Genomic DNA, 23853 nt, shown 5'->3' on the forward strand with positions numbered 1-23853 from the left:
GATAATTGAGGTCCCATGCAGGTACTGGTGATCTCCTTGGAGGCCTTAAGTTTCTGGCTCCTCTGAGGTACTGCCTTAACAAGGGATGAGAAAAGATTGGTGGCTCTGTATTGTAATGAGCCAAAATGGCAGAAGCATGAATTTTAATTGATGAAAAGGATAGGCCTTTGTCCAGCATCTCAGTTAAGTATTGCAAAATCTGAGGAATATTTCGTACAGCTGTGTCAATTCCTTGTGCCTGGTTCCAAGCTTAGAATCTCTTCCATTTTCCAGCGTAAGATTTTCTGGTACTAGGCCTTCTGGCCTCCAAAATGACATCCATTACAGCTTTAGTGAGAGACGCATTTTGTATGACTACATTATCCGCCATGCTGCCAGATTTAAGGTCTTTAGTTGGCTGTGCAGGATCTGATTGTTTTGTTGGGATAGTAGATGAGGTATATGAGGCAAGGTCCAAGCCGGGCATTGAGACAAGTTCCTTAAGATTGGATACCAGTACTGGCGGGGCCAGTCTGGGGCAATCAGTATCATCTTTGGCTTCTCTTGTCTGACCTTTAGGAGTACCTTGGGGAGGAGAGGCAGTGGAGGAAAGGCATATACTGCTAAGCTTTTCCAGCTGAAAGATGGGGCGTCCACTTTCCATGCTTGTCTGTGATAAGTCCTTGTGCAGAATCTTTTTAGTTGGTAGTTGTGAGGAGAGGCAAATAGATCTATATCCGGGCATCCCCATTTCCTTGTTATCATGCTGAAGACTTGTGGATCCAATTTCCACTCGTGGGGATCCATGAGGTTTCTGCTTAGTTCATCTGCCAGAGTATTTATCTTTCCTGGCAGGAATTGTGCCTGCAGATGTACTTGGTAAGTCAATGCTGTGTCCCACAAAGTCATGGCTAGTTTGCAAAGGGGGTAAGAATTAGTGCCTCCCTGCTTGTTTATATACCACATGACCGTGGTGTTGTCATCAGTAGTTGTCCCGGATGAAATAGGTCCTTGAAGGCTGTCAGGGCATTCTGAACAGTTAGCATCTCTTTTTGATTGATATGTAGATGCATTTGGCTTGCGGACCATGTGCCTTGAATACATCTTCCTGCCATGTGGGCCCCCCAGGCATAATCTGATGCATCCGTTGTTAATGTCTGCCTGGCTGGGGGTAAAGTGAATGGCTGTCCCTTGTTCTGGTGACAAGCCTTCACCCACCATCGAAACTCCTGTTGCAGGCAGGGAATGAGGGTAATTATTGTTTCCAGGCTGTGGCAATGTTGAGTCCAAACACTTTTTAGGTACCACTGAAGTTTCCTCATATGCAATCTCACATATGGAATTAGTAGAATGCAGGATGCCATGAAGCCCAACGCCTGCAGAATTTTTCTTGCAGATAAGTGGGCCTTTGTTGCCAACAGGTTGAAATAGTTAGTAAGTTGCCTTTGTTTGTCTGGTGTGAGATAAGCCATATGGGCAGTTATATTTAAGCTTGCACCCAGGAATATTATCTCTTGAGAGGGTACTAGTTTTGATTTCTTTTTGTTGACTGTGTACCCTAGGCCTGTTAGAAATCTCTTTACAAACGCCAGATGCTGTAGCAGAATGTTCTTGTTCTCTGCATGAATGAGGCAGTCGTCCAAGTAAGGATATATTTGTATTCTTCTTTGTCTGCAGAATGCAATTACTGGTGCCAGGCACTTTGTGAAGACCCTGGGCACAGTAGATAAGCCAAACGGCAGTGCAGAGAATTGGTAGTGCATTGAGCCAGCTTTGAATCTGAGGTATCTTCTGCATGTTTGTCTGATTGGGACATGCAGGTATGCCTCTTTTAGGTCTAAAGTCACAAGCCAAACCTTCTTGCCCAGCATGGGCAGAAGTTGCTGTAGAGTCAACATTTTGAATTTTGGTATACCCAGAAATGTGTTTAGAATAGATAGGTCCAGTATTGGTCTCCAGGTCTTGTCTTTTCTTGGTACCAGGAACAGTCTTGAATAAAATCCTTGTCCCTGCTCTTGCTCTGGTACTTGTTGAATGGCCCTCATGTCCATAAGGGATGAGACTTGCTTTTGTGCCTCTGCCCATTGATGTTTTGGCAGGTCTGGCCAACCGTTTGTCCTTGGCAGGGTATGGAAGTGAAACTTGTAGCCTTGTGACACTATGTCTAGGACCCATTTGTCCTGGGTTATTATGTGCCAATTTTGAGAAAAAAGTGCTAGTTTTCTCCCAAAGGTGCTGCCAGAAGATAAGTGCTTGGTGCAGGCAGGGGGAAGTCATTGGGACTGTTTCCTGTACAGCTGTGATTTGTCTTCTCCACTTTTGGAGGTAGAAGCACCCCATTGTTTAGACCTGTATGAACCTTGGGGCTGGGATCTGCCTCTTGGGCGTCTGTATCTGCCCCTTTGTGGTCTGTCTGACACTGGAAAGGACCAATTCTTTGTAGGCCAGTGTCTGCTAAATCTTGGAGGCTGAACCTGTAAGAAATCCTTAACCATTTGCATAGATTTAGCTTTGTCCTCCATTTTCTTTAACACCTCTTCTGCTTTAACACCAAACAAGGTATCATGCTATAATGGGGCATCTAATAATTTTGCTTTGACATGATCAGGCAGATTTTGTTCCTTTAACCAAGCATGCCCCCTGATGACAGAACCCGTAACAGTGGCTCTGCAGGAGGCCTCCAAAGAATCAAAACCACATTGCAAATTATACTTTCTAACTTGTTCAGCTGCATGCAATAAATCCTGCATTTCTTTGTTTTCTGCACATTCAGAATTTATCAACATTTTCTGTTTAAGCAGTGATATAATATACTGCTATTTGAGCATATAAAATTAGAAGTTATGTACTCACCATAACGTTCCATCTGAGTAGGTGTATTCATTTGTCTGCAACCTGTGGGTTATGGATCCGACATCGGATCCGAACCGGCATGGTTTACCAGCTATGGATCCAAGCTCTCAGCTCCTCCCCTCATCCATAATGCCCTGCTCTCCCTACATGACCTCAGATCGAGTTTGCCAACAGCATAAACACCCTGAAAAGGGTAACACAACATATGCAGGAAACTGAAAGGCCAGGGGGATAGGAGGGCGGGATGGTTGCAGACAAATGAATACACCTACTCAGATGGAACGTTATGGTGAGTACATAACTTCTAAATCTGAAGTAGGAGATTCATTTGTCTGCAACCTGTGGGACAGAGTCCCCAGCTACCTGAATCTTGGGCGGCCATCATGGAAGGATAATCCGGAGCACCGCGGAGCCAAAGGATGCTCTACCTCTAGATGCAAGGTCCAACTTGTAGTGGGAAATAAAAGTATGAGATGAAGCCCACGTGGCTGCTGCACAAATATCATCTAGAGGAATCCTAGCCTTAAAGGCGGCCGAGGTAGAGACTGACCGGTTGAATGGGCATGTACACCCTCGTGCGGCCTTCCAAGCTTGATAAGCCAGTAAGATACATTGTGAAATCCAGCGAGATAATGAGACTTTGGAAATTGGCTTGCCCAAATTAAATTTAGCAAAGGAAATGAACAACTGGTCGGATTGCCTATGACCAGCAGTCCTGTTTAGATAAAATCTAAGTTGCCTGTGAACGTCTAAGGAGTGAAGCTTGTACTCACCCTTGTTTTGATATTTGGGGAAGAAAACAGGGAGGTTAATGGATTGATTAATGTTCGCTTCAGAAGCTACCTTAGGAAGAAAGGACGGGTTGGTCCTGAGGAAAACACGGTCAGGATGAAAGACCAAGTACGGAGGTTTAGCTGATAATGCTTGAAGCTCTGAGACTTTCTTGGCCGAAGTAATGGCTACTAAGAAGGCAGTCTTGAAAGATAAGAATTTCAGATCTACAGTAGCCGCAGGTTCGAAGGGGGGAGCGGTCAAGGCCTGAAGAACTAAGGAAAGGTCCCAAGGAGGAACCGCTTGCTTTATAGGGAGCCTGAGAAGAAAGGTACCTTTAAGGAAAATCTTACACAATTTGGCAGACATCAGTGGACTGGAGTCATGACCAATGTGATAATGAGAAATTGCTGCAAGCTGTACTTTGACCGTGGAACTGCTGGCACCATCATTAAAAAGAGTGGTTAAGAAGTCAAGCACCAAAGGGAGAGGAACTGTGAAGGGGTTTAGGCCTTGCCGTTCCGCCCACAAAGAGAACCGCTTCCACTTGCTACGGTAGACTTTCCTAGTGGATGGCTTGTGAGCTGTCACCAGGATGGCCTTAACAGGGGACGAAATACCGGGAGTCCTGATCAGGAGTGGAACTGGAGCAGCCAAGCGGTCAGCTTGAGGTTGTCCAGGTTCGGAGGAGATAGATGGGATGGATGAGAAATCAGATCCGGAATGGGATCTAGAATCCAAGGAGGATTCACTGAGTGAGACCTTAGGAAGGGGAACCAGATCTGTCGAGGCCAAAAGGGAGCAATGAGGATCATTCTGCACCCCAACCGAGAGGCTTTCTGAAGAACTTAGAAAACTGCACTTAGCTGAAGAGCTTAGGAACACAAATCTGGTCACCAGCGCGGCAAACAAGATCTGAGGTCATGTAGGGAGAGCAGGGCATTATGGGTGAGGGGAGGAGCTGAGAGCTTGGATCCATAGCTGGTAAACCATGCCGGTTCGGATCCGATGTCGGATCCATAACCCACAGGTTGCAGACAAATGAATCTCCTACTTCAGATCTGACAATTTAAAGCCCTTATAGCCAAGGTAGCAAAAGTGTAAATTTTTTTCCCCATCTGTCCAAAGCCCTAGAATCCATGTTAGGTATATATGTAGGGTTTTTTGCAGTGGAAGCCTTGACCCCTTTGGGACCCTGACAGAGTTTCTGGGTCAGCAGCAGGGTTTTTGAAAAGGAATTTATGAGAGTCAGGAACCCTGTAGTACCTGTCCGGCTTAACAGGAGCTGGAGGTAAGGAGTCAGGGGTCAGACTGAACTCTGAAAATACATCATCAACAATGTCTAACAGGTGGAATAGCTAGGGGCCTGTGTTGTGGTAGTAAAAGGAAGTCTGAGCCTTTTCTTAGATTCTGAAAAATCTTGGCTCTCCTAGTGGAAATGCTCCCTCATGCAAGGTTTTCCCAAAAGAGTAATCCTCAGGATGAGAGGCTAAAGGGATAGACTCTTCAGCATCGGAATTCTCATAGGGAGGAAGAGAGTATTCCTGATCAGAAGAGGAATCAGACGAAATGGAATCCTGATCTGAAGGATTCATATTCTATCTCTTGCCTAGGCCTTTTATCAGGTGGGGGGTGGGAACCCCTGATCAAAGTAATTAAGTCTTCGGCCATTTTGAGCATCTGTTTTTTGGGCATGGAGGCCTGTCCATGAGGCTGTTGTACTTGTTTCTTTGTCTTTAAAGGTGTTTTAGTCTTTGCCTTTGAAGCTGAAGTCATTTTAATGTATAACTGAGTAGGTCTGAAAACACCCTCAGAAGCCGATGCCTGCTCAGCGGCTCCGGACCCATCTGAGGGAATAGTCTCAGAAGGTCCAAAACCTTGAGCTTCCAGCGGCCTAGTCGACTCCACGTGGGAGTCGGTAGTGGCCTGCGGGTCTAAAGTAGCGGGCGTCAGGGGCTGCAAAGGCGCCTCACTGAGAACGGGCGACTGGCATAGAAGAAGCCTCGTTGGTTTTGGACCTTGGATGCCTGTCCTTTTCTTTGCGTTTCTTGTGATTTCCGGTAGTCGGATGGCTATCCGACTACATCATATAATTAAATCTTCTGCCAAAATAGTGTAATGCAAAATCGTACCGACGCTTAATAGTGCATTGGCTAAATCTAGCACAAAACCAACAACTAGCAACGTCGTGGTCAGGGCCTAGGGCAAGGAATACAGTAAGAATGAAAGGCCTTATGAGGTATTTGCTTCCCACAAGAAATACAATAATTAACTTTTTCTGACATCTGTCTGGAGCAAGAAAAAAGTTTCCCCAACAGGGTACTTAGCTTTTAATGAAGACTTTGGATCTGAAATTCGAACACGAAAATCTCAGGAGTTGGCCGACCGGCACTTGCGAACTGCTTATGGTTCGGGCACCGCGCGGCAATACAGACCAAAGAAAATGTCGTCGGCTGCATCTTTTATACCCCTGGCACACTGATGCCAGGGAAGAGGCGACAGCAACGGACGCCGGACCTAGACTTTGGAATTCAGGCCAACTGAGGGTAGCCTGCCAGCAGGATAACCCAAGTGTAATGACTGCAACAGTGAAACACGGAGAACATCTGAGTCCACAGTCAAGGATTACATGAAGACTGACATAATCAGATCAATGGATAATCAGTATAGCACTCAAGAATGCGACAAAGTCCAGACATTTTAGGAGTTTTATTTGGAAATATTTGTATAAATATTTTATAACCCAGGCAGACTTCAGAGTTTTTTTTCCTCTGGTTGACAGCAAATGCTGGAGGTGTATTTTGGGAATGTAACAAGTTGTCAGATTTTAAAAAAGCCCTACAGACTAATTTATCAGAAGTGTTGTGAGACATATTGCTGTAACTAAGGAAATGATTCTTTTGAGCTGGGGCATAGGATATGAATTGCTACACTTGGTAAGGCCTGAGTTTAATGCTATTGGTTGCCAAAAAGTAATCACTAGAAAATATTTGGAAGCCAGAATCTAAACAACTAAAGGAGATAAAAGACATGGAGGTGGGATCTTTTAAAAAAGAAAGCAAATTACATAGAAATAACTGGAATTTGTGGGAAAAATACAAGCAAAGTAATGTTCAAGAGGAGTGAGGTTTAATGAAAGGCAGGAACTGAGCAATTTATGTAATGCTGGAGTGAATAACTGTTAAAGTATATTATGTTTACTGCATGAAAATAATGGAAAATCTCACTATGATTTGTTGTCTATTAATGTACATGTACCTACACCATTGTTTAAACTATGATTTAATAAAAATGTTTAAAAACGGATATTAGCCAGGATGCCCTTTGCAGAATGAAAGGGCATCTAGACTGTGACCAAGGACAATTTGACTCTGACCTTTGATACTAATTCTGGTCATCTTAAAGTGCAAAACACATGGATTCCCTCCAAGACAAAAAGGCATCATCTTAAAGAAGATGAGGGCCTTCATTCAGACCCTGAGGTCTTTCAAAATAGTCTAGCGACCTGAGACACAGTAATGTGGTACATAAACAAACAGGAGGCACTCTTTTCTTATTAACTGTGTAGGCTGGCATTGACAGACTAGGACACAGTCTCTCAGTTAGCCCTCCTACATTCCCTCAAACCTGAATACAGCAGCAAACAAGCTAAACAAGCCCAAATCCAACATCCACATTTGGAAACTGTACTCCAACAAATTTTTAAACCTGATGGGAAGATGGGGAGCCCCAATGACAGACCTGTTCATTTAAGGAAATAACATTTGTAGCTAAAGAAATTCTGTTTTTAACATAAAGGAACTTAGACAAAATGTCATTTATACCTTTCCACCCATTTCCAGTCAAAGCCAGACTCATTTTACTGGCCATTTGGCCTTCACTAGCAGCATATTGGCATTAAGCCCTGATTTTAGCTCCCAATTTCAAACAGCAGTTAGGTACTTGATGATGCCAGCAGGGCGGATGGGTATGCCCATCCAGGTGGGGGGACATGCTTTTAGGATATGTATGCATGGGTTGATTTCTCTGTTGAAGGCTAAGGATACAACATGGTGCTGCCTGTAGATGGGCAGGACAGTCCTGCTAATGTTAGCGCCTTTCAGAAGTGAGGGGCAGTGCAGTGCTGATGCCCATTGTGCATCCCCGGGTATATGCAAGGGGACAGAATGGAAAACGGGGGGGGGGGGGACACCACCACTAATGGCTGACTTAATGATGGTTCCTCTCATCTGACTCTCACTGATAAAAAAAAAAAAAAAACTGATGGGTAATTGAGCAACAGGGGGCTGATTGGCAGACACTGGAGGCAAAACATAAAAAAATGTAGTTGCCCTTTTGTGACCAAGACAACCATGGTTCTCCAAAGCAGCCAACTAAGCCAAAAAGAAACTTGACACAGTGTGTAAGATGCAGTAATATAATCTTACTGGAGGCAAAGCACTCGCACAAAGCTAGTACAAATGAGAAGTGGGTTGCCAGTACCACACATCATCACAATAAACCAATCACACAAATACACAGACCTACATATGCAAAGGCATTTAAAAGTAACATAATTAGAACTGCAAAGGTTTCTCTAAATCTAACCTAAAAAACAAGTAACCTAAGCAACCTCACAAACACAACATGGGCAGTACCCATCATGAAAAATACATCTATGAGTCACATTATTTCAAATCAAAAGTCCATAAGACACACCTCCACACAGTCTAATATACTAGTCATAGATGACTCCATACTGATGCACAATGAACTACTCAAGTTGTGCAAGGAGAGGGTCACACTCAGTTGCCTATCAGGTGCCAACATTCACCACACAAGCTCAAGTCTCTGCACCACAAATACATGTGTGACACAGTTATAGTGCATGTGAGTGTAAATGACTTGAGACGTACTTTTTGGATCATATGAAGAGAGATATGATGCACCTCTCAGATTATGTGTCCGAGAGGCAGGTATGGCAAAGTCTTGAGCAGCACTGTACCATCACCGGGAATATGAACAAAACATTACTGTCTTTAACAATGGTCATAGCTTCTGGTGCTCCTCTAGGTGGGTACAATACAAATCTGTTTGGGAGTAAATGTTAAACAGTCTTAACTGCTTTGTCAAGGATGGGTTGCACCTATCCCCCCCAAAAGGTTTTTATATATATTGGCTATGAAGTTACCATAGAGAAATATATATTATCTCTTCAAAGCTATCAAAAAAAATTCTACTTGCCCTGTTGTTTGGCTCAGGCACTCTAACTCCAAGCCTTTGGCAACATCCTGGGAGACCATGGTCGGGTCTACAATGAGATTTGTTTTCAAATAATGGCAGGTCTGCTGGGCTCTATAAAACTGGTCTAGTTTCATAGGCCTGGGTAGTTCAGAGTCCAGTGCCAGTAGGGCTGCTAAGAAGAATCCTCAAATACTAGGGCCACTGTGGACTTTTGGTCCATTCAGTCCCAAAGGGTTTAAGTACCTTTTCTTGGTATTCAACATTTAATAACTCACTTAAAATGCTCCTATATTAAACTGAGAACTGACCCAAGAGAGAGATCCTGTGGATGTGATCCTGACATATGGTCTCCTAGTCCTTCGAATCATGCACTAAGGTGGATAAAAAAAGAACTGGAAACATGAGCCACAAAGCATCATAGAAATAATAAAGTTAATGTCACATGGGATGATCAGTTCAAAAGAAGAGATGCAAGAAAACCAGATATAGTAGTCATTAAAAGAAGACAAAAGTAGCATTGATTATTGAAATTGCCACACCCAGTGACTATAATATCTTATGTACAGAGAGAGACAAAGTCATAAAATATCAGGATTTGCAGGCAGAAACAAGGGCAATGTGGAAGAATGATATCCAGACAGTTCCAGTAGTAGTAGGAGCAAAGGGTCTTATAAAAAAGAATTTATAATCGTACTTAAATATGTTACAGATACATGTAACTCCATACAAATTGCAGACGGAGACCTTACTGGACACATTGCGGGTGCTGCAAAGAGCACTCCTAGCTAACATCAAAGACTGAAACAATACTAACTTAATGAACTTTACTCATACTTTGACTTGGGAATGGGGTCCATTCCAGTCATGGTATCAGAAATCCAAAAGATCTGGAAAAATTAGATAACAATTGTGAAACGCAAGCCAGTCATCTTGCTCATCATCATCTGAGGAGGAGTTTGATTCCTTGGGTAGGAAAGCAACTCTTCTATTTGTAAGAAGTGAATCAGTAGATGGGTGAAGTGATTTCTTTCCAGCTGAGAACTATACCAAGTTGCAAAAAAGTCTTCAATGAGGCTTCTAAAATCCTACAATGGCAGACCTATCACAGTTGAAAGCTTGGGATGGTCATGTGTTCTGATGTTTGGAGTAGCTAGGCAGGAGTCCAGGCAAGTAAATATTGTGGGAAGAAATAGCCAGGGAATTGTTATGGCTAGGCTAGTACCAACCTATGAACCTATAGGGAGAACAATGGCCCATCCACTGTGCATGTGTGTGTGTTTTTAAGTCAAGCTGCTATGATCTACATTTTTTCTTGCAGTCTAGTTTCCATAAGGGCATTAAAACCTTAATCTTTTTTTTTACTGCATCATTAAATCCATAAGGATGCAAGTCATTCATATGAAAGCTACTGCTGGTTCAGAATTACCAGGTCCCTAGAACATGGCCCAAAGAGGTGCTGGCACCTGTCCTGCTGACATGTTCAGCTCCAAAGGTTGCAGACAGAAATGTAGCTGCCAAAGGCTGGTTCTAGGAAACCATCTCAGTTGAAACTATGTCCACTGGCCTCCTTTTCACTCATGCAGCAAGCTTCTGCCCCCTGGAGTCTTTTTATGAATGTCATCTCTCCCTTAACTTTCTTGTGAAACTGGTCTTTTGTGTGTGCTTTGTTAGGAGTAATGATTTCCCTGAAAAAGCAGACTGGGCAGCTGACTGCAGCATGCTGCCAATTTCATTCGAGCTCATTACATGTGGAGGAGGTTTCTTTGTTTGAAGGCTTTTACAGCAGATTTTGCAGTCAGCTATGAGGTGGGATTCTCCGAAGCAGGTTTTCCCCCCTCATTTTTGGTCTATTCCTCATACAATTTGTCATTTTCTGGCAAATCATCGAAGACTCAAGTCACTAAATAATGACAGACATTTGAGTTTCAGACTTCATATTCTTCTGAAAATGCATAAGAATGCAAAACATGTTACTCTAGCAACTTTTTATGTTTATAAGAGAGTTTATAAGAGCAATATTTAATCTCCCATTTCTGGGCCTTTGTCCTTTCTTACACTAAGAAGTTGACAGGTATGAGGTCAGAAGTAGAATAATCAATCAGTTTAAATAACAGCCATTTTAGTGGCTCTGTTTGCAACAGCAAAGGCTGTTTAGGCATGTATAGGGCATGCCCTTGAAAACAATTTCCCATCATTATTTTTCACCACCAAAAATGACAGCAAGTAAAAGAAAAAAAAAAAAGAAAATCATACAAAAGAATTTGCGCAAAGGCATGTTTGTCTACCTTCCAAAGAATTACAAGAAAAGGAGCAAGGATGACACATCAGAACTTCAGAAGCGCACTTTCACAGACATGCACAAAAGCCTGCAGAAAAAAAGAACTGAAGATTATGCAAGCCTGCTGCCTCTCTTATCTGGACATTCAAGCATGTGTCCATCTGTTGGGAAGTAGTTTGTTCATATCTAATGTCTGCAGCACTCTGGCAGCTGGACCAGTCAGATGGATGGCTACCTGAATAAATTCCCATATACAAGGAATTATACTGCAACAGTGATCCATATGAAGATCACACTGTCATCTTCACAGCTCTTGCTTTACCAAGAAATGTTATACAATATTGAAATTCCAAACTAAGGAAAAGGATATTTAATACAAACGCAAAAATACATTTGGTTCATAAACATACTTCTTTTGAAGGTGCATTAACTGGTATGTGTATACATTTAAGACCCCCTTATGTGCAGATTAGTATATGCCATGAGTTGAAGTCCTACAAATGCCACAGCTCAGGCATCATATGGCATGTCTGTAGCTACAGTCAGTTCATCTTCACCTCCTTGATTTATGCTAAGCCATGTATTAAAAGATTTTGTTTGTAGCACTCAATGCTACAAAGAGGAACACCAGTTTTGGAACAGGAATACTTTTTTAAATTTGAACATCCACTGACACCACAAACTAATGGTGTTCTTACAGGAAGTTTTGAACTTGGAAGAGGAGAAAGAGTCCCTTGGGGGAATGAAACAGTTATCTTTTCAACAGTATTTACATATCTGACCATAGGACTTTGGAACTGCCTGGCCTTTTTCTCCTTCAGAGTTTTCACTTTAGCTTTATTAGTTTTGGTTAGCCGTTCAATAGTCTGATTTTTGTTTTCTTCTGCTTTCTTTGCTGCTTGAAGACGCCTCTTTCGAGCACGCTCCTCTCTTTTAATCATCATTTCTTCTGTCATCTCCTTCTCCTTATAGCCCATAGGCAGTTCTAAAAGAGGCTGACTCTGTTTGTGTAACAAGGCTTTCTAGAAGAGAAACAAGATATATTGTTGGCTTTGGCACACAGTTTATAAATAACTAAAAGCAGGATAACAGGAATGATAGCGATGAATCAACTTTAAGAAATTAAGGGTTTAACCTGACTGAACAAAGCATTCAACTATTTTTATTTTTCACTTATTACTTGGTAAACTGCATGCAACAAGCATTATTTTCTCTTACAACTATTCACTCCCCAAAGCTCAGACCCTTCATAAAGCCATGCGCATTGGCAACATAAACATACTTCCAGTTACAAGTTGAGATCAACAACAAATAAGGAGTAAAGGAAAGGACAACACAAGAAATGATACATTCTATGGTCAATAATCCTAATGCTAAACACAGTAATCTGTAGACAACAGGCTGACAACCTGTTTTAAAAGTGAAGATAAGGAATCAGCCCAATAACATAAAGCTAAGATGCTAACTTGTGGTGACCCCAGTTCAGGCATGGTTCTCTCACCAAAGATTCACCTATGAAGTAAGCTGTCAAGTATCAGAAAACAGTTCTCTGAGACATGGTAAGAAAATCTGCCTCATATCTATCTACACCTCCATGGAACCATGGGAACAAGAGACTGGTGGATTTCCAGAGGCAACATAAATGTATCACTGTGTTCCTAATCCTAAATGCAGATGAAACCCAGGTATTCAGATGGTGGTCACCAAACTATGACCATCATTCCTACTTCTTAAACCACAACACAAGAATAAACATCAGGAAAAATACTACTGTTATCTAACTTCAATTGATGTTAAAGTTAAAATAATTACTTCTAGTTGTCAAATAACTTCTATTAACACTTTTCTTTCTGATCCAGGACCAAGCCATACAAGAAAAGGATCTGCAGACCAGTGCACCAACTTGGTTAACAGTGGTAAAATACAATAAAATAATTACTCCATTGCTCTGGGAATAAGAAAAATCATTACTAGCAGGTACATTTTCTAGTTTCAAAGAGCATGAATTTTGTTTTGATGTGGTTAAGCACGTGTTTGTTAAAAGACATCCACTGGAAGACTGAATTAGTGAAACAACATCCTCTCCAACTTCTTTTTAATGTTGCTGAGGGAGATGTTGCCCCTGTATAATAAGGACACCATGGAATGAGAGAAGGTAAACTGTTAAAGACTGAGAACTACACTGGTGAATGTGGATACCTTTGCAAAGAGGGGATTGAATGAGGAAGAATAATCTATTTGGACTTTGAGTCTGTTTGTAAGGAAATGCAAGGCAGAGAGAGTCAGTACTTAGTAGGATTTTTCTTGTTTAATTTCTCCAAATGTTCAGTTTTCTATATACACTGATGGAAAAGGACCTCATTCCTATGTCAAGTCACACAAAGTTCATGAAATCAGACTTACTTCAGTCTAGCATGTTTGGCAAGAGTGTTCTTCTCAACACCAGCAATGCATTAGATGTTAATGGTCAACAAGGACAAAGGCTTCAATAAGATCTATAAAGAGAGCACCTGTAAGGAGGCTTTTGTCCATATTCTATAATATGATGTCAGTCAGTAGTGTGCAGTCACAGAACTACAGGCAGACCAAAATTCAAGTTGGTTTGGGGAGAGGATGCTGTATTTTCTTCAGTTCTGAAAAGACAGGCGTTTCTACTACTTTTCCCAGTGTAAGTAGATCAGAAATTGGTTTGAAATTTTGACATTCTTTAGTTTTGCTATTTTGTAGAAGCATAGGTTTCAGAGATGCTAATGTATGGGAGTTGTATGCTCCTTACAAAGGCTAAAAAAACAAAAGTCCTTCTGAAGCAGAGGTGGGGTGGGGACTCTGAGGAATATGTCTCGGACAGAGATTTTTTGAAGTAGAATGGAGCTGTATAAAAGGGGTATTCCTGAACAGAGTTGTGTGCATTTGGTGTGATGCAGATGGGAGGTGGAGAATTCTTTGAGAAAACCCTCTGGCTGCAAAGGACCTGAAATTGTTGATCTGGAGCTGTTGTGTTGTGCGTCTTTTGTTTGTGATTGCCCTGAGATGGCAGTGGACAAGTTTTCAGAACGGTTTTGTTGTTTTTAAGGAAGCATTGTTGATTTTCTCTGAAGTTGGTTTTGTGCATTCTGGTAGATTTTTTGGCTACATTTCTGACATGGATACATTTCTGTTGACTTTTCTGAGGTGGGATTTTGCTTCCATTGGAAGCATGCTGAAGCTCTCAGTTTGTAAATGGATCTGAATTCTGAAGACACCCAGCTGTCGGTACTTCTTTAAGCAGTCTAGTGACTATGGAAAAGCTATGTTGCAGTAGCAAGAGTTTACCTATTAGTGTTGAAGCTAGAATGTTAGGGTCATCTTGTGTTAGGGAGGAGGTCCATGATGCTGTGGGAGAGGTTTTTTTTTTTTTTTTTTTTTTTTTTTGAAGAGTTGAGCTGATGTAGGGGTTTTAGTATAAAGGTGGAGAGCCCCAAGACGGAATTACACTGGTAATTATAAAAACAGAAAGTAATGGAATACTAGTTACTAAACGAATGCAGAAGGATTTTTTTTGCCTGACATTCTGGTTGAGAAGTTTGTGATTAGCAGGAGTAGGAAGGAGAGATCTCCAAAAGCAAAGCAAGGTTTAGTGGGTTCAGTAATCACTGTTTTTAATAAATGGTACCCATAAATATAACAAAAACATGTTACATACTTGTATAAAAACAATTTAATAAAAAAGTTGAGTGCTTTCACTCATGGTACACATGGAATTTCATTAGAACTAATTATGCTGATACATAATCAGATTTAAATAAGAAGAATCGGACTAAATCATCTTATAGCTGAACAGAAAACTACAACAAAAAATACAATCACATGAACACAATACTATAAAATACATTTTCAGACCATATAAAAAAATGTAAAAACAGAAAAATTGTATAAAAACACATCACCATGCAAGTAATGACTTTAAACAGCATCAATGCTGATTTTATTAATTAAAGTAGGATAAATGGGAACAGAATATGGATTCAGAGTAGAAAAGATGAGTGCCTACTTGCAAATCACAAAAACAAGATGCCTTGACCTATTTGAATGTGTTAACTATACAATGGAACATTTTCAACAAAGTGTTGAGGTTTGCAGGAATGCTGACCCAGTATGATACTGAAAAGGATAACTATTGACACAGATGCATTATAAGCGATTACTTCCAACTCTGTAGATAGAGGCAAATTACTTCACTCTTCTATACACTGAAAAAAGTAGAGCTGTGTTAGGAACTTACCATACTGTAGATGTTTGGGTAGCTTCACTTTGGCCATACTGACTCTTGGGATTCCTGCCTGCAGAAACCTGAGTTTTCATCTTGCCCTCCTGGTTCAGCAGACTACCTCTCCTTCCGACATTCAGACACTGGTGTACAAAGGGTAGTCATCTTCAAGTCTTTCCTATCCGAGACTCCCAAGCGACAGTTAGCTTGTATCCAAAACACAAGCTACTCAAGGATGGCCCCCAACCAGTGCCAATGGCTGCAATGCTGTATGAGGGACATTAACAGTAAGAAACAGGTGTGGGGGAGTGAAACTGGGTACCTACCCCAATCCCAGGGTACTGCAACAGTGAATCCTCCTGAACCTCTACACGTATGTCCAAGTTCCTAAAACAACTACATTATGTTCTTTGTAGTTCACCATTTCAGAACTGACTATTGGGATTACTCCTAGAACTAAGTAACAGTTGATGGCTGGCCAAAAATAGCAGCAGGGAACACCAGACCCTGCAGAATGGAGAAGGTAATACACACCTGGCTCTGGACAGGCTCCCAAGTTGTGCTTAGTAAACGTGTGGACAGAAATCCAAGTGGCTTTTTCCACAACAGCCAAGGAGGAGATCCTCACACCCCACTTTCCCCTGTAAAAACAGCTGCAGTTGTATCACTGACCCTAACAGAGTGCGCTCTAATATTGTCCTATATTTGTTTCTCATGGTGTAGGTAACAAAGGTTACTATAGTTGGCAATCCCCTTCAAATTTGTTGACAGGCTTTCCTTGCTTTCCCTTTACAAAGGCAGCCAACATCTGGTCATACATTCTACATAGGTGCACTCTATCCAAATAAAATTTGAGTTGCCAGTCCACATCAAAGGAGTGTAAAACTGTTCCCCCTTGGTTTGTGGGAAGGAAATAGTACTAGTAAATGTGTTGTCTGGTTTAAAAAGAGTTTAGTTACCACTCTGGGCAACAAGGTGGGATTTGTGAGCACTGTGACCTCATCCTTATGAAAACAAGTAACTGCTCTCTACACATGAGAACCTGAAGTTCAGAGATCCATCTAACCAAGGTCAAGGCTACCAAAAGAACACTATTCCAGGATAACATTTTTATGGGGACAGAAGAAGCTGGCTCAAAAGGCAGTAAAAAGAAGTTATGTACTCACCATAACGTTCTATGTTTGTTGTCCAGTATCTCGCCTACATTCTTGCTGGTTGGGTTCGGACACGAACCTCGGCTCCGACTCGGCTGCATACCAAAGCTCGAGAGCTTCAGCTGGCTCGTGGCTACAACCTATCCATGTTCCTCAGATCATGTTTGAGAGAGTACTCCCTAGAGTATGCCAACATACAGAAAGGAAATTTTTATGAAATATATTAGTTATAAAGGTAAAGAGGCAAGAAGGGAATCAGACCATATTTGCCAATTGTACAAGTCCTCTAGATCCTCCAGGAGGGGGAATGGATGGGTGGGATGCAAGAATGAAGGCGAGATACTGGACAACAAACATGGAACGTTATGGTGAGTACAAAACTTCTTTATGTTATGTTGTCCTACCTCGCCTTCATTCTTGCTGGTTGGGACAGAGTCCCCAGCACCTTTTTCTTGGGTGGCTCAAGGGAATAAACTCTTCAGGACAGTGGAACCAAAGGATGCCCTGTTCCATGAGGCCACATCTACTTTGTAATGAGAGATAAAGGTGTGAGGATTAACCCATGTAGCAGCAGCAGCACAAATTGAATCCAATGGAAGTCTGGATTGAAAGGCAATGGAGGTAGACACCACTCTAGTTGAATGTCCTTTTACTTTCCCTGGCAGTTCTTTATTATGACAACTGTAGACATAGGTGATGGTCTCAATAAGCCATTTGGACAAACTTTTGAGACCACCAAGCCTTTTTTGTTTTCTGCCTAGGAAACAAACAACTGCTCTGACTTTCAGATATCTTTGGTCCTGTGCAAGTAAAAACGCAACTGTCTATGCACATCCAATTGGTGAAGCTTATATTCTTGCCTTGTTGCCATAGTTAGGAAAAAAAAAACAGGCAATTCTATAGACTGGTTTAAATTTGCTTCAGAACAAACTTTTGGTAAGAAGGAAGGATTTGTTGTGGGAAACTATCTTTGTGGAAAATCAAATATGGAGGACAGATAGACAAAGCTTGCAATTCTGAAACTCTCCTAGCTGAAGTAATTGCTGTTAGACTGTTTTCCCAAGATAAAAATTTTAGTGGACAAGAGGATGCTGGTTTGAAGGGAGGAAGGATCACAGATGATAATACTAAATTTAGATCCCATGGGGGAGGAGGTTCTTTTAAGGGTGGTCTTAACAGAAAGGTACCCCTGAGGAAAGCTTTGCATAATCTATGGGACATTACATTGGCTCCGAGGTCTCCCACATGATAATCTGATATAGCGACTAATTGTACTCGAATAGTGGCCGCCGCTGCTCCTTGATTAAAGACTTCTGTTAGAAATTCCAAAATTGAAGGTATAGGGGCTGTTAAAGGATCTATATGTTTCTTGTCTGCCCAACAAGAGAACCTCTTCCATTTGTTTGCATAAAGTTTCCTAGCCATCTTTTTGTGTGAGGAAACCAGAATGTGACGTACTGCAGGGAATAATTCTGGAAGCCCGGCTAAGACTGGAAGTGGAGTAAAGTACAGTTGTGTACACTTACTATAAATGTAGATGTTCGAGTGTATTCACTGTCGCAGTCATTACATTTGGGTAATCTGCTGGCATGTTGCCCTCAATCGGCCTGAATAACAAAGTCTTCAGTCCTGCGTCGGTTGCTGTCTCCTCTTCCATGACGTCAGGTCGTCAGGGTATAAAACATGCAGCAGATACCATTTTAATCAGTTTTTCTTGCCCCAGATGGCAGATGCCCCCCAAATGGGGAGCAAAAAAAAAAAAAAAAATTATATATATATATATATATATATATATATATATATGCATGTATTTTAGAACACAAAAAAATTTACCTCCAACTAAAAGCAAACACACCACAAAGGCTTTTGAGCATAGTGAAGGAAAGAAGAGGTATAATAATAGAGAAGAAAGGGGGCTGGCGGGTGGGTAACCCAGACTGCAACAGTGAATACACTCTAACATCTACATTTATGGTAAGTGCACACATCTGTACTATGTTCTTCGTGTTTCACTGTTGCAGTCATTACATTTGGGTAGAATCCCAAAGCTATGGATGGGAGGATGGAATCATACAGCATTAGAAGCAGCTATAAAGCCCTGCAGGACAGCAGTGGCAAAGCCTGCCCTAGATTTAGAGAAGACAGGTAAATGGTAATGTTTTGTGAACGTATGAACTGAGCTCCAAGTAGCAGCTTCTAGAAGGTAGGAACCCCTCTGAGAAAAGCTGCTGAAGTAGATGCAGCCCTAGTGGAATGGGATCTGATCCCCTTGGGGGCAGGTTTACTATGGTGCATGTAGCAGAAACGAATACAATGGCTTATCCATTTTGAAATAGTCTGCTTTGATATAGCCTTCCCCTCTGCCCCTGCAGCAAATGCCACCAGTAGTTGCTCAGACTTTCGTAAAGATTTTGTCCTGTTTAAGTAGAATCTTAGCTGTCTGTGTACATCCAATGAATGCAGAATCCGCTCCCCCTTGTTCTATGGATTTGGGAAAAAAGTTAGCAGATGAATGGTCTGGTTAAGAGCCACACTGGATACCTCCTTAGGCATAAAAGAAGGATTGGTCCTGAGGGCCACCCTGTCCGGATAAAAGATAATGAAAGGCTCCACTGCCATGAGAGCCTGTAGTTCTGAAATCCTTCTAGCTGAATTGACTGCTAAAAGAAAGACAGTCTTCCAAGAAAGTCATTTTATGTCGGCAGTAGTAGCTGGTTCAAAAGGAGGTGGGGTGAGTTTTTCCAGCACAAAATTGAGGTCCCATGCAGGAGTCGGTGCTCTCCTGGGAGGTCACAAAATTTTGACCCCTCTGAGGTACTGCTTTAGCAGGGGATGAGAAAAGAGAGGAGGCTCTGTGTTGTAATGAGCCGAGATGGCAGAGGCATGGATTTTTATAGCAGAAAAAGATAGGCCCTTATCTCAGTTAAATATTGCAAAATCTGAGTATTGGGCATTGCTGTGTTTATTCCTTGTGCTTGGTTCCAGGCACAGAATCTCTTCCATTTGTCAGCATAAGATTTTCTAGTACTAGGCCTTCTAGCCTCCAAAATGACATCCATCACAGGTTTACTGAGAGATGTGATTGGTGAAATTAGTTGATTAGCCATGCTGCAAGATTCAGAGTTTGGAGCTGAATGTGCAGAGTTTGATAGTCCTGCTAAGACAACAGATGAGGTGTCCGAGGCAAGTACCATGGATGAAGGTGTGACATATTCCTTAGAAGCGGATACCAGTCCGGAGCAATCAGAATCATTTTTGTTTTTTCCTGTCTGACTTTTAGTAAAACCTTGGAGAGCAGAGGCAGAGGGGGAAAGACATAGACTGATAGGTTTTTCCAGCTGAAGGACAGAGCATCCACTTTCCAAGCTTTTTTGTGCTGAATTCTTGTGCAATATTTGTCTAACTGGTAGTTTTGGGGAGAGGCAAAAAGATCTATGTCTGGGCTCCTCCATTTTCGTGTTAACATGCTGAAGATTTGTGGATCCAGTTTCCATTCGTGTAGGTCCATAAGATTTCTGCTTAGGTCATCTGCCAGAGTATTTTGCTTTCTGGCAGGAATTGAGCTTGTAGATGTATTTGGTAAGTCAAGGCTGTGTTCCACAAGGCCATGGCTAGTCTGCAACGGGGGTAGGTGTGGGTACCCCCATACTTGTTTATGTACCACATAACTGTGGTGTTGTCCGTCTATCAGTAGTTGTTCTGGATGAAGGAAGTCCTTGAAAGCTGTCCGAGCATTCTACACAGCTAGCATTTCTTTTTGGTTGATATGTAGGTGCATTTGATTTGGCCTCCATTCGCCCTGAATGCATCTCCCTGCCAGATGGGCCCCCCAAGCATAGTCTGATGCTTCTGTAGTCAGGCTTTGGGTGGCAGTGGGTAGAATGAATGACAGTTCCTTGTTTTGGTGACAGGCCTCTGCCCACCAAAGGAACTCCTGTTGCAGGCAAGGAATGAGAGGAATCATTGTTTCCAGGCTGTGACAATGTTGACTCCATAAACTTTTTAGGTACCACTGAAGTTTCCTCATATGCAGTCTTGCATATGGAATTAGTAGAATGCAGGATGCCATGAACCCCAAAGCCTGCAGAATTTGTCTGGGAGATTGCTGGGTTTTTGTGGCCACTTGTTTGAAGTATGTTATCAATTGAATTTGTTTGTCTGGCGTGAGATAAGCCATATGGGCAGTTGTATTCAAGCTTGCACCCAGGAATGTAATTATTTGTGAGGGTACCAGTTGTGATTTCTTTTTGTTTATGGTGTAGCCTAGGCATGTTAGAAGCCTTTTTACAAATGCCAGATGTTGTAGAAGAGTGTCCTTGTCCTCTGCCTGAATTAGACAATCGTCCAGATAAGGATAAATTTGAATGTTTCTTTGTCTGCAAAATGCAATCACTGGTGCCAGGCACTTTGTGAAGACCCTGGGCGCAGTAGATAAACCAAAGGGCAGTGCAGAGAACTGGTAATCCAAACAGCCTGCTTTGAAGTGGAGGTATGCTCTGCAAGATTCCCTGATTGGGATATGGAGGTAAGCCTCTTAAGTCTAGAGTTGCCAACCAGGCATTCTTGCCTAGCGTAGGCAGTAGCTGTTGTAGAGTCAGGATCTTGAATTTTGCAATGTCCAGGAAAGTATTTAGAATGGATAAGTCCAGAATTGGACGCCATGATTTGTCTTTTCTGCGTACCAGGAATAAAATCCTTGTAATTTTTCCTTTTCTGGTACAGATTGAATAGCCCCCATATCCATGGGGGACATGACTTGTTTCCGGGTCTTTGCCCACTGATTTGGAGGCAGATCTGGCCATCTGTTTGGAATTGGCAACGTGTGGAAATGAAATCTGTACCCCTGGGATACTATATTTAAGACCCACTTGTCCTGGGTAATTAGATGCCAATTGTGAGAATGAAGTGCTAGTTTTCCCCCCAAAGGGGCTGCCCAAAGATAAGTGCTTGGAAATGGCAGAGGAAAGTCATTGAGACTGTTTACCGTAGGGTAGTGCTTTGCTACTTCCTGATTTGGAGGCGGAGGCACCCCATTGTTTTGTCCTGTAGGATCCTTGTGACTGAAACCTGGAGCCTTTGGAGTGTCTGGGTTTGACCTGGACGGCTCTGTTGGCTACTGGAAATGACCAATTCTTAGTAGGCCAGTGCCTACTGAACCTGGGTGGCTGCACTTACAAGAAATCTTTCACAGTTTGCATAGATTTAGCTTGGTCTTCCATCTTTTTCAAAACTTCTTCTGCCTTATTACCAAACAGACTGCCTTGCTGTAAAGGAGCATCCAACAATTTAGCTTTACCATGATCAGGCAGATTTTGCTCCTTGAGCCAAGCATGCCTTCTTATCACAGATCCAGTTACGGCGACCCTGCAAGAGGCCTCCAAGGAATCAAAACCACATTGCAAAGTATATTTTCCAACTTGTTCAGCTGAATGCAATAAATCTTGTAACTCTCTTTTCCACACAATCAGAAATCAACATCATTTTCTGTTTCAGTAAGCCCATGACATGTTGTTGACAGTTTAAGGCCCTGATTGCCAGGGTTGCAGATGTATAAACCTTCTAACCCCATCTATCCAGCGCCCTGGAGTCTCTATCAGATGTAGGGTTGCCACCTTTTCAAATGCTCAAAAGTGGGACAGTTTTTGTAGAAATGTCTGATTTTGCAGGAAAAGTCATACCCATGACCAGTACAAAGGACAGGGTTTCACTTTTTTTGGCAAAATTAAAGCTTATTCTTGTAGCATTTGTGTTGCTTATGTTAATTCATGTAACATTTAGATATTTCAGATTAAAAAATAACTGTTTTATGCAATGATTAAAGAAAACTTAGGAGATATTTTTGTCCTAAAATCTCAGGACATTTGCATTTCTTTGATTTTTTCGCAGGACACAGCTGCCCAAAGAGGGACTGTCCCTCGCAAAGTGGGAGAGGTGGTAACCCTAATCAGAAGGGGTAGGATTTTTAGCAGTAGAAGCCTTAACACCTTTAGGACCCTGAGAAATAGTTTCAGGGTCAGCAGTAGGATTTTTGAAAAGAAACCTGTGGGAGTCAGGAACCCTGTAATATCTGTCTGGCTTACTAGGAGGCGGAGGAAGGGAATCAGGAGCAATGCTGGATTCTGAGAAATCATCAACAATGTCTAAAAAAGGAGATATAGACAAAGGCCTATGCTGAGGAAGAAGAAGAAAACCCCCAAGCCTCTTTTTGGATTCTGAGAAATCCTGACTCTCCCCAATGAAAATGTTCCCTTAAGGTATGCAAAGTCTCTCCAAAAGAAAAATCCTCAGGAGGAGAAGCAGAAGGGACAAATTCTTCTGCATCACAGTCCTCATAAGGGGGGATAGAAAATTCCTGATCAGAAGAGGAATCAGAAGAAAGGGAAACCTGATCTGAAGATTCATAATCAGGGCCTTGCCTAGGCTTCTTAGCAGGAGGGGGTGGGGAACCTCTAATCAAGGTAATTAAATCCTCAGCCATTTTGATCATTCGTTTTTTAGGCACAGGGACCTGAGCACGTGGCTCATGCGTCGATTTTTTAGACATAGAAGTTGGTTTTGGCCTGGTTTTTGATGATGGCGTCGGTTTAATATACAAATCTTTAGGCCTGAAAACACCCTCAGAAGCCAGTGCCTGCTCAGCAGCTCCAGACCCATCCAAGGGAGAGACATCCGCGGGTTCAAATCTTGAAGAATCTCGTGGCATACCAGACTCCGAATGGGTCTCAGTAGAGGCCTGCGACTCCAAAGTAGTGGGCATCAGGGGCTGCGAAAGTGCCTTACTGAGTACCGGTGAACCGGCGACTGGCTTAGGAGAAGCTTTGTCATCGGTTTTGGACCTTGACGGTCTTTCTCGGTCTTTTTCTTTGCATTTTTTGTGAATTCCGGTAGTCGGATTGTAACCAACATTTCAGGATAGTTAAATCTTGAACCAAAGTATTTAGAAGCAAAAATATACCGACACTTAATAGTACGTTGGTTAAATTTAGCACAAAACCGACAGCAAGGCACGTTGTGGTCAGGGCCTAGGCAAGGAATACAGTACAAATGAAAATCCTTATGAGGTATTTGCTTCCCACAAGTAATATAATTATTAACTTTTACTGACATCGGTAAGGAGCAAGAAAAAGTCTCCCCAACGGGGTACTTAGCTTTAGTTTGAAGACTTCGGTTCTGAAACACGAAAACAAAAATTTCAGGAGTCGGCCGACCGGCACTTGCGAACTGCTTTTGCTTCAGGCACAACGTGGCAAGAAAGACTGATTAAAATGGTGTCGGCTGCATGTTTTATACCCCTGACGTCATGGAAGAGGAGACAGCAACCGACGCAGGACCAAGACTTTGTTATTCAG

General features: G+C 42.1%; 1 protein-coding gene across 1 annotated transcript in view; it reads right to left on the reverse strand.

The window, feature by feature from the left end:
• Positions 1-11459: 11459 nt before the first annotated feature.
• The window catches only part of INO80B (INO80 complex subunit B), a 543924-nt gene continuing 531530 nt past the window's right edge, over positions 11460-23853 (reverse strand). Inside the window, exon 5 of the mRNA XM_044062293.1 lies at positions 11460-12126. Within this exon, the coding sequence (XP_043918228.1) occupies positions 11671-12126 (456 nt within the window). The 3' untranslated portion in view covers positions 11460-11670. The remainder of the gene's footprint in view (positions 12127-23853) is intronic.

Source organism: Protopterus annectens, chromosome 2.part1, assembly GCF_019279795.1.
Source record: "Protopterus annectens isolate FY-2018-M chromosome 2.part1, PAN1.0, whole genome shotgun sequence".
Taxonomy (NCBI): domain Eukaryota; kingdom Metazoa; phylum Chordata; order Ceratodontiformes; family Protopteridae; genus Protopterus; species Protopterus annectens.